Source organism: Pleurodeles waltl, chromosome 4_1 (genome assembly GCF_031143425.1).
Source record: "Pleurodeles waltl isolate 20211129_DDA chromosome 4_1, aPleWal1.hap1.20221129, whole genome shotgun sequence".
Classification (NCBI taxonomy): Eukaryota; Metazoa; Chordata; class Amphibia; order Caudata; family Salamandridae; genus Pleurodeles; species Pleurodeles waltl.
This window is the reverse complement of record NC_090442.1, coordinates 844,138,549-844,157,103: the sequence shown is the minus strand read 5'-3', so window position 1 is coordinate 844,157,103 and position 18,555 is coordinate 844,138,549. Positions and strand designations below refer to the sequence as shown.

General features: G+C 47.0%; 1 protein-coding gene across 1 annotated transcript in view; it reads left to right on the top strand.

The window, feature by feature from the left end:
- LTA4H (leukotriene A4 hydrolase) overlaps window positions 1–18,555 on the top strand; it is a 326,790-nt gene that overhangs the window by 132,440 nt on the left and 175,795 nt on the right. Inside the window, exon 6 of the mRNA XM_069229606.1 lies at window positions 3,615–3,667. Coding sequence (XP_069085707.1) covers window positions 3,615–3,667 — 53 coding nt within the window. The remainder of the gene's footprint in view (window positions 1–3,614; window positions 3,668–18,555) is intronic.

The following is an 18,555-nucleotide window of genomic DNA, read 5'->3' as shown; positions in this document are numbered from 1 at the left end:
TCTATTGTCTGTCGCCACCCCCCTGTCAAAGCCCCACACCTGCACATCGCACCAGACCCAAGTCACTAGTGACTCGGTAGCCAGTGCAAAAAGGAGGGGTCCAGGGGCGGCCCTGCCACGTGCCCCTTTGGATAGGAAATCTGGGGGAAAATACTCCATTTACTCTCACCTGGGCCTGAGGAGCTGCATACAGCACCCTGACGTAGGCCCGCAACCGTGGACTGAACTGCATCTGGACCAGACTTTCTTCTAAGAACTACCAGTGCAGAATGTCAAACGCGTTCTCAAAGTCTATAAGCAGCAGTGCCACAGTTTTCCACCCCTCTCCCCGCCCCCCACCGCTTCCCCAGTGTTTTAGCATAGAGTCTGACCTCTGTAATAATGAGGGAGATGGAGCGGTCCGAGGGATGGCCCAGCTTAGGCAAGACCACCACTGTGGCCAAATCGATCTTCGACGGGAAGCGTCACTTAGTGACGAGAGCGCCCCTTGGTGACCTCTTCCACAAAAATGTCAGAATGGGGGGAGAAGCTGAACAGGGAGCTTTCGGTAGTAGTCCACTGAGAAGATGTCCAGCCCTGGAGTCTTGCCTGAGTTAAGATCGGAGAGCTCTTCCCCCACCTTCTTGAGAGTGAGCGTCGAGATATCAGCCACCAAGGGACTATCAGTCTCACATGCCCGGCAGGACTGCTCCGCATATAGGTTCCCATAAAAATGAGCAGAGACAGTTGCATCAGCTTGACGCCACCAGCACCCTGTTCTCATCCCGTATCCTGGGGACTGTACTGGTCTCCACATCTTTGGTGGCCAACCAGAAGAGTAGTTTGTCTGACTTTTCCCACCCATTCATACACTCCCTGGTGGAGGCCATCCAACATTTGCGGGCCTCTCGTCAGGTGGGTGGCACAAATTTATAACAGCTTTCACCTTACCCAGCTAGGGCCAGCTTTGGTGGGTATGCGATTGGTGCAGCAGCATCTGGCCCCAAGCTCGGGAGGGGTGCTGCATTTAGGTTCTGTGTGTGCCCAGTTTCAGGCAACAATAAAAATGTCAAGATCATTTTGGTGATTAATATTCCTGCTGGAGAGAGAATGGAGTTTAGTTGCACTTTCACTCATCATAAAGTAGCATAGAGGTTTAATGCCACTGCTGCAAAGAACGTGTACCTTGCTGATCACAGAACTGTATTTAATGTGGATAGCGCTGGGTTACTGCTTTTGTCCCAGTGATTCTTTCGTTACTTGCTGTTCAAAAGTTACAATCTTAGTATAGTGCAGTGTCATATGAACTGTCATCAAACAGCTGCATGCGATCTTGCAGGTATAAGTCACAACGTGATTCCTACGCCTTGTCACCTCATTGTCTTATGTAATGTTTCTTATAGACTGATTTACACATGTATAATTCATTGTCCCTGTATGATTGTGTATCAAATCAAATCAAATCATTAACATTTATAAAGCACGCTACTCACCTGTGCGGGTCTCAAGGCGCTAGGGGAAGGGGGGGGGTTACTGCTGCTCGAAAAGCCAGGTTTTTAGGAGTCTCTGGGTGTAAAGTGCTCTGACACCCACTACTGGTATGAGTAGCGTTACAAACAAAATGGAATGTTTGTAAGTTAGAGGCTATGGAGAGATGAAGGGGCTATGGAGATGAAGGGCACTTTTGGAGGGTGGTAGTGAGGGAATCTGTGGTGGAGGTCATTGTGGAGGTTGACAAAAAAAGGTTGTTGCTCCAGGCGCCACCACCGCTAGAGCCGGCCCTATACCTAACTGACCGGCTGTCCCTGCTTTTGAGCACCTGAGCCAGCTGTGTGTATGCAGGTGTTTGTTTAGGGCGGATTGGGTCTCAGGCAGGTTCACTCTGGCCGAGACCTTGTTATATTTTGGGCACCCCCCCTGCATACAGGTAACTTTCACATATTTTGTGCATTATTGATACAATTCTGGCTAATTATTATTTGTGGCTCATTCTTCACATATTGCAGACATTATTGGCAAAATTGTACTTGTTGACATAACTGTGGTGGTAAAGGTAAAAAAAAGGTGTCCATCATTGATATATTATGGTTTTTGTGTTTGTAAAAAATAAAATTCATCTACATCTAGCATTAAAGTGCCTACATTTGACATATTTTCAAAATGTGTGAAGTTTCCATCTCTGGCTTAATAGCATTCATTCCTAACGCATTGTGGGCATTTCAACATAGCTGTGGCACTCTGATGCATAATTATGCCTCGCCTTTTGCCCATTCTTGAATATGTGTATAGCTCTTTATTATATAACTTTCTCTGGTATTTTTGGTTTTAGATTTACAGTTTTATAAAGTACGCACAAGGTAAACCAGGGAGAAGAGTACTTTATTTAAACTAAACTTAGAAACTGCATTGATGAAAATTGCACAGAATCCAGAAAACAATACTCCACAAAAACACTAGGTGGCGAGCAATTTTTAGATAGAATACAGGAAAAAAAAATCAGAGCACATCTAGAGGTGAAGAAACACATTGACTAAATACGAAGGGGCTGTTTGCATGGATGTCGCATATGCACATAGTATCAGACGGTAGTTTACACTGTAGGTGTGTTAAAATGGTTTAAAGATTTCTATGCCCCATGCTTCCAAAAAAATTTTGTTGACTTGAAAGGTGGCCTGAAACCTCCCTTTAAGACTCCATGTGAAGCAACCAAACAAATTCATTGAAGATGTCTGATCCAGTCGAATCTTGAAATTTGAAAGTCTAAGTTTTAAATGGGGGTAGTCTTTTTCATACCAACTCATCATCTGGTCCCGGTGACACTCTTCTTATTTTGGGAGGCGTTGGTCCTACCTTAAGGACCTTTCAAAAATTGACCAGTTTCAGATGACCTTCTCAAAGCTAATTCAGTTGGCCTGTCTCTGCCAACGTTTCTGTAATCTGTTTAGGACAGAGAAGTGAGACCTCTTCTAGACAAGAACCCTACCATCTGTTTTTCAAAAGGCAGCAAAAGCTGTGTATAGTGGAACACACCACGTTTTGGAAATGAGTTGTATGGAAATCTGCTGTTGGAATGGGTAGGGAACTGGAACAGCAGAAAGCAGGAGTTGGTGGTAAGGCTGCCATTCCTTTACAGGGAAATTAAAATCCTGTCAATGCCATGATAAGATATTCTACAAAAGAAGGGAACAATCAAAATTGTTAAATGTGACAGTCTGGATTGTGTAAGACTAGTAGACAGGGAAGAGACTGTTTCAAAAAGCAGCCACTCATAAAGGCAGTAAGTAGGCGTTGGGAGAGACAGACTTAAGTTGGTGACTGTATAGGGTCAGAGGCAAACATGTAGAGTAGAATCAATTGTACCTAGACTGTTTCTCTGCAGCCATATTTTATAGATCTATGATCCTGCAAAGGCGCTCCTGTTAAATACTTCCCTGCACAGCACTGCCTGCTTAGTCACTGAAATAGATGTCCCTGTCTCGCAGCACAGTGTTATACACATTTTAAAGATGCAGATTATTTGGTTTAAGAACAAAGTGTTTAATAGCCAAAGTGTCCACTCAGGCATGATTTATTTTTTTTACAGTTTAATGTCCTATTCTGTTATTGAACCTTTGTGCTTATTTCTGTCTTTTTAGATCCCCATACCCTGCTACTTGATTGCTTTGGTTGTTGGGGCTTTGGAAAGCAGGTTAGTTATTTCATGCTTATTAGCATTTACCTTTCAAATTACACAATTGTCATATGTAAAAAAGTGCTGATTCCCCTCCCACTGACCGTTTTTATGCAATAACCTGTGTACTACAGATGCTTGCATTGTGGTTACAACCAAGGGTTTTACCATTAATGGTTTTGTGAATGTTAAATAGCCCTACATAATTATGTTGTATCCTGCTTTGAGTAGTATAATAGCATGATGATCTCTTCTGGTGTTGATGTCACCTATATCCCTCAGATTAATAGTGAGCAGGAGAAGACAAGCCAGTATTTCGAACATGAAATGAAGGGAATTGCTCTTTGACATCATAAATAAATTAATCTTTTAGTTTTAAATGCTAAAATATCATGTATGATTGTATAAAACTTTAAATAGATGGTTTGTCGAAATTGTTTTGTTTGCTCAATATCTTTCATTGCTTCATTAGAGAACTTGTTGATATTGTGAAATCCACACTATCCTTATTGGTAATGCTTTTTTTAATTGTCTCATGGCCCATGTAAAAAGCAGCCTGGAAGGTCTTCCACCAAACACTTCTAAATAAAAGCTCACCTTTGATCATATCATTTCACCACCTACCATCTGTTATCTAATGTTTCTTTCCTGTTGAAATTGCCAAGGTGCCCCCCACACAGTTACAGTTGTATATGACCATCATTTGGCTCTATAGATACCTGCAATCAAGCTTACATCCTGTCTGGCTCATGGACAACTGACATTTGTTGAAGTGCAAGGTAACAATATGCAGGGTTTAAGTTTGGGAGCAGCTGCACTACTCAAACGACCTGCGTTCTTTGATTCCCTTGACCTCACCAATCTGATTCAGCAAGTAGGTGGGGCCTGACAACACAACTAACTAGGTTGTTTCCTTTTTGTTAAGCTGAATGGGATGCCTAGCCATGAAGGGTTTTGAATATGAATGGATTCTGATCACTTGTGGTGTTTGTGCAACACACCTTTGTTTTAAGGTTAATGTCTAGAACAGGGGTCTCCAACCTTTTCTGTACAGAGAGCTATTGCTGATCATTGAAAAGCGTTGTGAGCTACTGAAGGCCGAGAAACTTGTGCATTGGCACCAGACACCCCCTTACCCAGCTTCCTTTACTTTAAACCTAATATCCTTGTGTTAGAAATGGGGTCTTTGGTTGACAGTCAGGTTACCCCCTGTTCAAGCAAGGACCCTCACTCTAGTTAGGATAAAAGAGAATCACCCTCAGCTAACCCCTGCTTACCCCCTTGGTAGCTTGGCAGAGCAGTAGGCTTAACCTCAGAGTGCTGGGCGTAAAGTATTTGTACCAACACACACAGTAACTTAATGAAAACACTACAAAATGACACAACACCAGTTTAGAAAAATAGGAAATATTTATCTAGACAAAACAAGACCAAAACGACAAAAATCCAACATACACAAGTCAAGTTATGATTTTTTTAAAGGTTTAAAATAAAAAGAGTCTTTAGGTAGTTGTAACACCACACTAGCGCTGCTAGCGTGAAAATGTACCTGGTTTGCGTCAAAAATAACCCCGCACGGGCGGTGTGCGTCGAAAGTAACCCTGCACGGCTGTGTGCGTCGAAAACAACTCGGCACGGCGGTGCGCGTTGAAAAAGCCAGCCACACGACGATCCGAAAGTCCCGCGGCGCAGGGTGCGATCTCTCAGCCTCCGTCAGCGATGCTGCGCGTCGTTTCTCCTGCTCCGGGCGTCGGTTTTTCGGTCGCGTTTCCTGCGGCGTCGTTTCTCAGCTGCGGAACCGGCGTCGCGTCGTTTTCTCAGCCGCGATCGGATTCGCGTCGATCTTTTCTCCGCACGGTGCTCGGTGCGTGTATTTTTGTCCTTAGGCTGCCAGCCTCTCCTTTCAGGGTCCCAGGAACTGGAAGGGCACCACAGAGCAGAGTAGGGGTCTCTCCAGAGACTCCAGGTGCTGGCAGGAAGAAGTCTTTGCTATCCCTGAGACTTCAACAACAGGAGGCAAGCTCTACATCAAGCCCTTGGAGATTTCTTCTTCAAGATGGAAGGCACACAAAGTCCAGTCTTTGCCCTCTTACTCAGGCAGAAGCAGCACTGCAGGAAAGCTCCACAAAGCACAGTCACAGGCAGGGCAGCACTTGTTCCTCAGTGATCAGCTCTTCTCCAGGCAGAGGTTCCTCTTGATTCCAGAAGTGTTTCTAAAGTTTGTAAGTTTGGGTGCCCTTCTTATATCCATTTTAGTCTTTGAAGTCACCTTCCTTCAAAGGGGACTCACACCTTCTTGTGAAATCCTGCCTTGCCCAGGCAAGGCCTCAGACACACACCAGGGGGTTGGAGACAGCATTGTCAGAGGCAGGCACAGTCCTTTCAGATGAGAGTGACCACTCCACCCCTCCCTCCTAGCAGAGATGGCTAATCAGGAAATGCAGATTACACCCCAGCTCCCTTTGTGTCACTGTCTGGTGTGAGGTGAAAAACAACCCAACTGTCAAACTGACCCAGACAGGGAATCCACAAACAAGGCAGAGTCACAGAATGGTTTAAGCAAGAAAATGCTCACTTTCTAAAAGTGGCATTTCCAAACTCACAATCTTAAAATCAACTTTACTAAAAGATGTATTTTCAAATTGTGAGTTCAGGGATCCCAAACTCCACATGTCCATCTACTCTCTAGGGGAATCTACACTTTAATCATGTTTAAAGGTAGCCCCCATATTATCCTATGAGAGAGACAGACCTTGCAACAGTGAAAACGAAATTGGCAGTATTTCACTGTCAGGACATATAAACCACATTACTATATGTCCTACCTTATCCATACACTGCACCCTGCCCTTGGGGCTACCTAGGGCCTACCTTAGGGGTGCCTTACATGTAAGGAAAGGGAAGGTTTAGGCCTGGCAAGTGGGTACACTTGCCAAGTCGAATTTACAGTGTAAAAATACACATACAGACACTGCAGTGGCAGGTCTGAGACATGATTACAGAGCTACTTATGTGGGGGGCACAACCAGTGCTGCAGGCCCACTAGTAGCATTTGATTTACAGGCCCTGGCACCTCTAGTGCACCTTACTAGGGACTTACTAGTAAATCAAATATGCCAATCATGGATAAACCACTTACATACAATTTAAACAGGAGAGCATATGCACTTTAGCGCTGATTAGCAGTGGTAAAGTGCTCAGAGTTGAAAAGCCAACAGCAACATGTCAGAAAAATATAGGAGGCAGGAGGCAAAAAAGTCTGGGGATGACCCTGCATAAGCAAAAGTCCAACACGACCCCCTACCAGCCTAAAGCCAGGGGAGAACAATCAATACCTTGATGTACTTCCCTGATTGGGGCGATAGAACAGGGACCCAGGCCCACAACAGCAGGGGCATGCTCCAGTTCTACGCCTTCCTGACTCCAGTTGGATCCCTCTGTCCATACTCTCAGGGCCCACTAAGCTAACCCATGGGGAACCCTTCTCCACATCTACAGACACCATCTGTGCAACACCTAACTTTACTTTGCTCACAGATGTATTGCAATGGGCAGATAGTACCACCAGGGCCAACACAGTGGTGTTGCCCACTCCACCCCTGGGGTGTGACTCTCGTCCTTCCCCCCCCAGGGGCAACTCTGTCCACCAGGACAGCAAGCCACAGTGGCCCCAGACAACTGTCAGGGATGAGAGCCCGACCTCAGGCCTCTCTAACCACTGTGACTGTGGAGAGTGGGGGGTGGTAGCCCCAGGTGCCTGGCACCCTTTGACCACTCTCTCTTCCACCAGGTCAGGGATGACAACCTGACCCTGGTCCTCCCCTCTGGGGCTCTGTAACCTCCCTACAGAAGCGGCACCCCCAGAGTCAAAAACTGTCAGGGTGCTTGTAGAAGCAGTCCTGCACAATTCTTCCATCAGTGCAGGGATGTTAACCTGCAACTGATCCTCCAACCTGGGGTCTGTACCTTCAGGTTGGACCAGGGCCAGGGGTGAGGCTTCCCTCCCCCTGCCCTCTCTTCTGGGGTCCTGAACCACCCAACTAGGAGTGGCCCCCCCAGAAGACAACATGGTAGGGGCACTGTTAGCAGTAGCCCCTTCCTCCAGGTCAGGGGGGACACCCTTAACCTGGCCTCCCAATCCAGGGTCTGTACCCACAGACTGGATCACTGCCTGGCAACCCAGGACTTCCTGGGGGGCATACCTACCCCCTACCAGGTCAGAGTTTACCCTCTGAACCTGGTCATCCAACCCAGGGTCACCACCCTGCGGTTGAACCACTGCCTGGCACACCAGGACTTCCTTGGGAGCACTCTTACCCCCCATCAGGTCAGAGTTTACCCCCTGAACCTGATCATTCAACCCAGAGTCACCACCCTGCGGTTGAACCATTGCCTGGCACACCAGGACTTCCAGGGGGGCACACTTACCCCCCTCAAGGGACACACTGTCCCGAAGGGCCACACAAGAGTCGGGCTGGCGCAGGTCTCCTGACCTCTGCCCATCTGACAGAGTCTGGATTCCCCCCAACCCAGAAATGGCCTCACCAAGGTCATTCATGGGGGGCTCTGCTCTCAGAGCTGACCCCTGACCCTCCAGGTTCTCCACTGGGGTCCGCAACCCCCTCTCAACCCTCTGTCTGGACTTCTGCACCCCCTCACTAGGAGTGGTACTGCCAGACACCAGAACTGGTGGGACGCTGGCTACAGCGGCCCCCCCAAGTTCTCCTGACACTGTGGGGTCTCCCTCAACAGATGGCCCTATGGTACAGGCTAGGCTCCCCTCCTGGTGTTCCCGCAGGGAACCCTCCAGGACCTGGGACCGGATCTCGGGCACCTTGGGCCTCAACCCATCCCCATTCCCTCTCCTCTGAGACTGGACATGGGGTCCCTCACCCATCCCACTACACTGGGACCTACCTGGGACACTACAATCCTTCCCTACCTCACCTGGTTGGGAACTACCTAGACCACTCCTCTCAGGAGCACCCCCAAATGCCTCTTCAGACTCTCTGGTACTCACCCAGAAGTCTGCCTCCATTGTAAGCTCCCTGGGGTCAGAGAACTCACACTCCACCTGGTGTTGGCATAGCTCTGGAAAATAAGGACTAGACATATGCTCTCCAGCAATTACATCATTCAGCCCCTCACATGAATTAACCAAAGTACCCTTCACCCAACCATCCAGTGACTCTGCTTTGACAAAGCACCCCACATCACCCTCCTGAGACTGGTGAGACAGTACCTGACTGTCCCTGACACTCAACCCACACTCTTCTGGGATGTCTTCACACTCCATAACCAGGACTTCTACCTGGGGGGAACCCCTCTCCCTGTCACTCTCACCTAGAGTCAGTAGAGTGTCCCTCCCACCAGTAGGAATATGACTCCCCATGCCAGTTCCCCAATCCACCTCAGGGACCCTGTGCATCACTGGAGCTACCTCATACCCCTGAACCTCCTGGCGTGTGTTAACTCCCTCCTTCAAGTAGGGCACCACCTCTCTGGGCATGTGCACTTCTGCAGCATCACTGGATATACAATTGTTGCTGCCACCATTCCAGCTGGACTCAGCCCTCATGACTTCCAGCTCTTTCAATTTAAGCTCGTAAGCATAAATCATTTTTTTAATCTCTAAGTTCCTCCTCCTTTCTTCCAACTCTTCCCACTTGTCATACTCCCTTTGCATCCACAACTTTTCTGCCTCCAACCGGCGAACCCTTTCTGCCTGTCTGTCCTGTAACTCTTCAGGAGTCAGACCCTTGGGTGACACCCTGATACCCCTCCTGGGGACCCTCCCCCCAGGCGTAACAGGTACCTCCACTACACCACTGTGTATCCTCTGCACTTCCCCACCCACATTCTCCTCCTCTGTGTGCCCTCCAGCCTTCTTGATTGTCACCTCGGCCCTCTGTGCCTGTTGCAGCTCCCCCTCCCTGGTGGAGCTCTCAGTGGGACAGTCAAGATCTTTAAGGAACTGTTTCAATTGAGCAACTGAGTACTCCTTCAGTTTCTCCATTTCAAACACAGCTCCAGCTGTTGCATCTCCAGATTGAGACATGATGGTCACAAGTGCAAAGTTCCAAAGGCAGAAAAAAAAGATAATTTCCCAATGAAGTAAAAAGAATCAGTCAAGGGATCAGCAAAATCATGGAAGTAGAATAAAAAGAGTCCTTAAGAGAAAAATCAAAAGATCACCAAACAAGTAGTATGTGGTCACGTAGTGGTCTGAGATCAAAACAGTAGTGTACACTCAATTACTGTATGTCAAGTACAAATACAAGTCCAATCCCGACCGCTGGTCACCAATGTTAGAAATGGGGTCTTTGGTTGACAGTCAGGTTACCCCCTGTTCAAGCAAGGACCCTCACTCTAGTTAGGATAAAAGAGAATCACCCTCAGCTAACCCCTGCTTACCCCCTTGGTAGCTTGGCAGAGCAGTAGGCTTAACCTCAGAGTGCTGGGCGTAAAGTATTTGTACCAACACACACAGTAACTTAATGAAAACACTACAAAATGACACAACACCAGTTTAGAAAAATAGGAAATATTTATCTAGACAAAACAAGACCAAAACGACAAAAATCCAACATACACAAGTCAAGTTATGATTTTTTTAAAGGTTTAAAATAAAAAGAGTCTTTAGGTAGTTGTAACACCACACTAGCGCTGCTAGCGTGAAAATGTACCTGGTTTGCGTCAAAAATAACCCCGCACGGGCGGTGTGCGTCGAAAGTAACCCTGCACGGCTGTGTGCGTCGAAAACAACTCGGCACGGCGGTGCGCGTTGAAAAAGCCAGCCACACGACGATCCGAAAGTCCCGCGGCGCAGGGTGCGATCTCTCAGCCTCCGTCAGCGATGCTGCGCGTCGTTTCTCCTGCTCCGGGCGTCGGTTTTTCGGTCGCGTTTCCTGCGGCGTCGTTTCTCAGCTGCGGAACCGGCGTCGCGTCGTTTTCTCAGCCGCGATCGGATTCGCGTCGATCTTTTCTCCGCACGGTGCTCGGTGCGTGTATTTTTGTCCTTAGGCTGCCAGCCTCTCCTTTCAGGGTCCCAGGAACTGGAAGGGCACCACAGAGCAGAGTAGGGGTCTCTCCAGAGACTCCAGGTGCTGGCAGGAAGAAGTCTTTGCTATCCCTGAGACTTCAACAACAGGAGGCAAGCTCTACATCAAGCCCTTGGAGATTTCTTCTTCAAGATGGAAGGCACACAAAGTCCAGTCTTTGCCCTCTTACTCAGGCAGAAGCAGCACTGCAGGAAAGCTCCACAAAGCACAGTCACAGGCAGGGCAGCACTTGTTCCTCAGTGATCAGCTCTTCTCCAGGCAGAGGTTCCTCTTGATTCCAGAAGTGTTTCTAAAGTTTGTAAGTTTGGGTGCCCTTCTTATATCCATTTTAGTCTTTGAAGTCACCTTCCTTCAAAGGGGACTCACACCTTCTTGTGAAATCCTGCCTTGCCCAGGCAAGGCCTCAGACACACACCAGGGGGTTGGAGACAGCATTGTCAGAGGCAGGCACAGTCCTTTCAGATGAGAGTGACCACTCCACCCCTCCCTCCTAGCAGAGATGGCTAATCAGGAAATGCAGATTACACCCCAGCTCCCTTTGTGTCACTGTCTGGTGTGAGGTGAAAAACAACCCAACTGTCAAACTGACCCAGACAGGGAATCCACAAACAAGGCAGAGTCACAGAATGGTTTAAGCAAGAAAATGCTCACTTTCTAAAAGTGGCATTTCCAAACTCACAATCTTAAAATCAACTTTACTAAAAGATGTATTTTCAAATTGTGAGTTCAGGGATCCCAAACTCCACATGTCCATCTACTCTCTAGGGGAATCTACACTTTAATCATGTTTAAAGGTAGCCCCCATATTATCCTATGAGAGAGACAGACCTTGCAACAGTGAAAACGAAATTGGCAGTATTTCACTGTCAGGACATATAAACCACATTACTATATGTCCTACCTTATCCATACACTGCACCCTGCCCTTGGGGCTACCTAGGGCCTACCTTAGGGGTGCCTTACATGTAAGGAAAGGGAAGGTTTAGGCCTGGCAAGTGGGTACACTTGCCAAGTCGAATTTACAGTGTAAAAATACACATACAGACACTGCAGTGGCAGGTCTGAGACATGATTACAGAGCTACTTATGTGGGGGGCACAACCAGTGCTGCAGGCCCACTAGTAGCATTTGATTTACAGGCCCTGGCACCTCTAGTGCACCTTACTAGGGACTTACTAGTAAATCAAATATGCCAATCATGGATAAACCACTTACATACAATTTAAACAGGAGAGCATATGCACTTTAGCGCTGATTAGCAGTGGTAAAGTGCTCAGAGTTGAAAAGCCAACAGCAACATGTCAGAAAAATATAGGAGGCAGGAGGCAAAAAAGTCTGGGGATGACCCTGCATAAGCAAAAGTCCAACACCTTGCAACCCAAAACTATGCTTTCAACAACATACTGTGACTAGGGATCCTATGACAGGGCTGCCATCTGCATCAGTGTGTAGCCTCTAGGGATGTATGAACATGTGTGTGAATGAATGGGATATATATGTATAGGTGACTGAAAGTCTGTGTCGTATGTACTTGAGGCATAGGACATAGCTCTTGCCGTAGATGGCACTGTTACATGTACAACACAAACATACAACCATATTTTATTAAATATGAGAAATTTAAAGTGCAGAAAAATGTTTGCAGTAAGGAGCAATTTTCGGCACTTTAAATTGTTTCCATTTTAAAAAATGGCCGTATTTTTCAGTTATAAATAAGGCAGCATGTCTACCACCCACTATGAGCAAAATGCCTGCTGTGTGTAAATGCCACAATTTGAAATGGGAGAAAATTCAACTGAAGAGTTCACTTTGTTTATATACATTCCATTAAACTCATTTTATTTTTGACTGACGCCAAAGTGTTGCATTTACAAACAGCAGGCATTTTGCTCCCAGTGGCCTGGAGACATGGTGCCATAGTTATTACAAAAAAAATACAGTCACTGGTTTAAATGGGAGAAATTTAAAGTGAAAAAACACGCTTCATAAAACATAAGTACGAGTTTGACGGATGGGAAAGCCTGTCCGCCAAACTCCCGTACGGTTGGCTGCCGCCTTTGTGGCAACCACTCTGCCGGACCCATTAGGAGTTTCCTGCTAGGTCGGCGGGCGGAAACCTCGATTTCTGCCTGCTGGCCTAGTGGGAAACAGGCTTCAGCATTGTCTTTGGCTCGTAATCGAGCCGGCGGCAATGCTGTAGCAAAGCAGACAGTGAACATTGCAAGGCTGCTGTCAGGAAGGGGGGGGGGGCTGCACTGCCCATGCCAAGTGCATGGGCAGTTGCAGGGCTCCCCTGAGGCCCCCTGCATCTGTTCTCCATCAGCCTTTTCATGGTGGAGAAATTACGATCTCTGCCACCGCCAGATCCGGGTGCTGGCAGTCTGACTGCCAGGGTCTTAATGTGGTGTTCTGACTGCCTCTGCAGCGGCGGTCCTGACCCCTACTGGGAGGCTGGTGGTCTGAAGACCGCCAGCCTCATAATGAGTTCCTGAGACTTATTTTGCTTAATTGAAAGTAGAGAAAAACTTTAAGCTTTAATGTTTCATAGAAACATTTTTCTCCATTTTAAATTTCCCCCTTTTAAAAAAGAGTGTTTCTCAGTTATAAATATGGCACCGTGTATACCAGCCATTGGGAGCAAGATTCCTGCTGTTTGTAATTGCCGCACTTTGAAATGGGGGAAAATTAAAATGAAGGGTTAACGCAGTAATTAACTTTTCACTATAATTTTACCTCAGTTAAAAGCATTCAGAATCATCATTTTGTTCTCACACTCCGATATTGAGTTGATGGCATTTTTTTAATTTAAGAGTTAAATACCTCTTTGCTTCAGTATCTAACCTCTGTGACCCATCAGGGTGGAGCACTGCTTATTACCAGGCTCTGCTGTCAGCTGCCTGATAATAATGTAAAATAAACACAACCTTTACTTAACTTTACAAGTCAAATGCAACACTTATTTATTGCAGTCTTTAGTTTAAAAATGAACTCAAGGCTGAGAGATACTCTGAAGGTGTGAGCTACAGGTAACTCATGATCGGCTGGTTGGGGACACCTGGTCTAGATCTACCACAAAAGTCTTAATGACTAAGACAACACTCATATTATCTGTGGGTTCATTTATGTATTGTGTGAGCCAGCTTGAGAGAAGATCTGTTTGTACTCTTTTGCATTAAATTGGTTGTTCCCAGGGCTGTGGACTGTTCAATTCCTATCTTACAGCTGGACTGTCCTACCTTTGCCAAGGAAAAAACTGTAGGAGTCATTTTAGAATCTTTCCTTTCATTAGTGGGGCACACAAATGGAACTGTTTGCTTGTGGAAATATCAAGTTGTTCAAAATGATTGGCCTCTGCCTATGTTGTAAACATTTTGCCCCAGAAACTTGTGCTATCATTGGCACCAAACGATTTCTTATTGTAATGAATTATGAATGGTTTTGCTCAAACACTTGCTGCAATGATCACATGTTGGTTCAATATTGGCTTCTAACATAGTCACTGCAGCATGACAGTTGATTCATGACACTCATTTTCCAGTATTTGCATTAACTGTATAAATACTGGCTACCTCTTTCCTTTTGAAATTGAGAGTTTCAGAACCTGCCTCTCTGAAAGAGGAACTGCAGTTGTATCATCCTTTTCGGATGCTGAGATGCAAGGAGAAGTGCCTATTATCTCCTTCATGTTTGAAATGAGTCCGAACCAGTGGAAGATCTTTTTCAAATCAGGCTGTAGAAGCCTATTTTAGCCTTCCTGATGTCATATGGAAAATGTAGATTTTTCTTCGGTTTGAAGATAATTTAAATGTATTCCTATTTAGGTCGGACGTGGCAGTGCTGTCTGCAAGACATGTTTTATTGAATATGGGCTTTTAAACACACCTACTCTTGCAATTCGTCCTTTGTTGTGATTAACTTAAATGCTTCACTTTTATTGGTGCATTGTGCTAAATGTCCCTCCTTTTGCCTGCTACAATTCCTGCCCAGGGAATTTCACTAAGAGAACCTTTTTGTTGGCCATCACACAGAGTAAAGCTTCCTCCTGTCCTCCTCCTTCCTGTGGCAGCGTGTGATGGCCCCTCCTCCCATCTGGTTTCAGTTTTGAAAGTGTATTTGAAAGTAACTTATTTTTTAATGTAAACTGCTTTTTATTGTTTTCCTAGTGTAGTTGCCTTAGTTCAAAGAAACGGGGCCACTCTTGTTCGTGCCTCATTCACATTGCAATCAGGCCGCATGATCAGGGCCCTTCATAATGAGGGCAAACTAACGACTGCTTTTTGCTGAGAGAATTAAAGGTGTCTGCAAACGGTAAAATTATTGTAAGAGCTTTTATGCAGAGGAAAGTAGTACATTCCAGCATGGCTGATGTGTAGTAGCAGCCGTTCTTCTTCGTCTTGTATTGCCTGTCTTCAAATTTAGTTTTAGCCAAGCTGTTTTTGATATTTTGACTTTCTTGTGAGCTGTATGCATTGTTAGGCTGACAATTGCTTCTGATTGGTGCTGTAGGACAGGTGTGCTTTTCTTCCTGAGGGCGCTGTTGCTTCCTGTGTGAGCCCAGCAGAGCCAAATCAGCTGAGCAACAGAATGGTAGGCGCTGTTCCGTGCCTGAGGGAGGTGATATTTCTGCGGAGAGTTTCTCTCCTACTACTTTCCAGGGGACTTGGGAGAGAATAACATACATCAGAGGTTCATTGGCCAGGCCTTGGCCTGCAAGGCTAGCATGGGCCCGGGAATCTAGTGCCCGCCACATGATCTGAGCATGCTCGTCATCGCATAACAGTTTAATGACTTCCCATTGTGCAAGGGCTCAGTCTGCTGAGAAGCGTAGGGTAGGTGTGCGCAAACGGGCACTCTCTGTTCGTTATATTGTCTGACTTTGACCCTCCCCGCAATCACACAGTATGTGCGCTGCAGGTGTTCCAGTTTCCAGGCATATAGGGAAAAAATGCAGTAGGTAGAGAGAGGCATAAAATATTGCATGAGATGATTCAACTCAACGCACAACCAAACCATCCTTATTATCAACATCTACAGACCTACAGGGGGCCAGAAGAAGAATAGTACCTATGTTGCCAGCTAAGATAATTGTAAGAGTTCTGCCCAGGAATTTTCTTACCAAATAACATGCTTGCTCAAATTACATTATACAATGCTAGCCATACAGGAAATAGAAGTTATGTATAAAAACACTAAGACCTAACGTGCAAGAACAAAAAAGTGATGGATAGAATTCTTGTATACATTTTAGCCCCTAATGATTACTATATGCCACATTCCTGTCCAGGGTATTTTCGCTCCCTCTTCCACAACAGACCGGGAACAAACCATGTGCAAATGGGTTTTGGCGCTGCTCTTGCAGTCCGTCCCAAAGTTGTTGGTCTTGCTGTGATGGCAATGGTCCAGCATAAACCGCCTGCCTAGTTACGTCCCTTTTTGAGGGGAACACAAACAAAACTCACTGAAAGATATTTACTCCTGGCTCCTCCCGGTCTGAAGTAGCATAGTGGACTAAAAATGATTGTCACTGGCTGAGACTCTATGCAAGTATTCCACCCACACCCTTCGTTTTTATGTTTTTATGTGACATCCTAAGTGCTTTGGGCACGCTATGACTTGGATATTATGCTTTCGTCCCATAGGCTCCAAGCTGCATCTCTCTGCTTTCATTATGCAGATACTGCCAGTTACCTTCGCTAACCACTTCAATTTAGAATGGAGAGTACTGTTGCGTCTCAACAGGGGTGCAATACTTTAATTGAAGATTCCTGGCAATTTTCAGCAGTAAACAGTTACTCTGGGATAGTGAGTACTGCATATTTATATTTATATGTTCGATGGCATCTGTCGCTGTAGATACGCATGTTATGCAATAGCTCGCCATCTGGTGTTGGGCCGGAGTGTTACAAGTTGTTTTTCTTCGAAGAAGTCTTTCGAGTCACGGGACCGAGTGACTCCTCCTTCTGTCTCCATTGCGCATGGGCGTCGACTCCATCCTCGATTGTTTTTTTTCCGCCATCGGGTTCGGACGTGTTTCTGTCGCTCCGTGTTTCGGAACGGAAAAATAGCTAAATTTCGGAAGATTTTCGTCGGTATTGTTGCGTTCGGGTTCGGCGTAGTTAGATTCAACACCGCGTCGAAGGATCGAAGAGCTCCGGTGCCCTTCGGGGTAGTTTTTTCGATCCCCCGTCGGGGCCTGGTCGGCCCGACCGCGTGCTGAAGAACGCCGATGGAACGGACCCCGTTCCGTTTCTGCCCCAAATGCCACAATAAATACCCCTACACAGACCAACACTTGGTCTGCAACCTGTGCCTGTCACCTGAGCACAGCGAAGACACCTGCGAGGCCTGTCGTGCGTTCCGGTCCCGAAAAACACTCCGAGACCGTCGAGCCAGAAGACTTCAGATGGCGTCCACGCCGACAGCCCAACGGGAGTTCGAGGAACAAGAAGAGGAAGGTACCTTCTCGATTCAAGACTCGGACTCCGAAGGATTCGACGATACACAAACCGTGAGTAAGACGTCGAAATCCACTCACAGGAACATTTACAAGGCCCAGGGGACGCCACTGCCACCAGGCCATGGCTCCACCCATAAATTCGGTGACCGGCCGTCGGCACCGAAAAAGGCCCAAACAGTGCCGAGATCGTCCGACTCCGGTCGAGACACCGGCACACAGCCTTCTCGGGACCGAGAAAGTGCTGGAGACAAGCGTCGACACCGAGATGCCGGTGCTGACACGGCTCGACGCCGAGACAGCGGGCCTGACGAAGATCGGCGCCGAGAGGTTTCGGCCCCGAAAAAGAAAAAAGTCACCTCGGAGCCGAAAAAGGACGCTGGCAGGGTTTCGGTACCGAAACAAGCTGCAACCGACCCAGCTTCAGGCTCTTATACAGAAGAGCACTCGCTAACCTCACAAATGCAAAAGCATAGGTTTGAGGAAGAGCTACAATCAACGGATGTGGACCATTCGCAAAAGCGTATTTTCATACAGCAGGGGACAGGAAAAATAAGCACCCTTCCCCCTATTAGAAGAAAGAGAAGGTTGGAGTTCCAGACTGAACAGACACCACAACCAAAAGTGGTGAAAAGAGTTACTCCACCACCCTCTCCACCGCCCGTGATTAACGTCTCACCAGCACAAACTCCATCACACTCCCCAGCTCACACCACCATGAGCCAGGGTGACCAAGATCAGGACGCATGGGACCTATACGACGCCCCAGTGTCAGATAACAGTCCGGAGGCATACCCTACCAAGCCATCTCCACCAGAGGACAGCACTGCGTACTCTCAAGTGGTGGCCAGAGCTGCGCAATTTCACAATGTAAGCCTCCACTCAGAACAGGTCGAGGATGATTTTTTATTCAACACACTCTCCTCCACCCACAGCTCATACCAAAGCCTACCTATGCTCCCTGGTATGCTCCGGCACGCAAAAGAAATCTTTAAGGAGCCGGTCAAAAGTAGGGCAATCACACCAAGGGTGGAAAAAAAGTATAAAGCGCCTCCTACGGACCCAGTTTTCATCACTACACAGCTGCCACCAGACTCTGTCGTTGTAGGAGCAGCTAGAAAAAGAGCCAACTCCCACACATCTGGAGATGCACCACCCCCAGATAAAGAAAGCCGCAAGTTCGACGCAGCTGGTAAAAGAGTCGCAGCACAAGCTGCAAACCAGTGGCGCATCGCAAACTCCCAGGCCCTACTTGCGCGCTATGACAGAGCCCATTGGGATGAGATGCAACATCTCATTGAACATCTGCCCAAGGATCTACAAAATAGGGCAAAACAGGTGGTTGAAGAGGGACAGACCATTTCTAACAACCAGATCCGCTCCTCCATGGA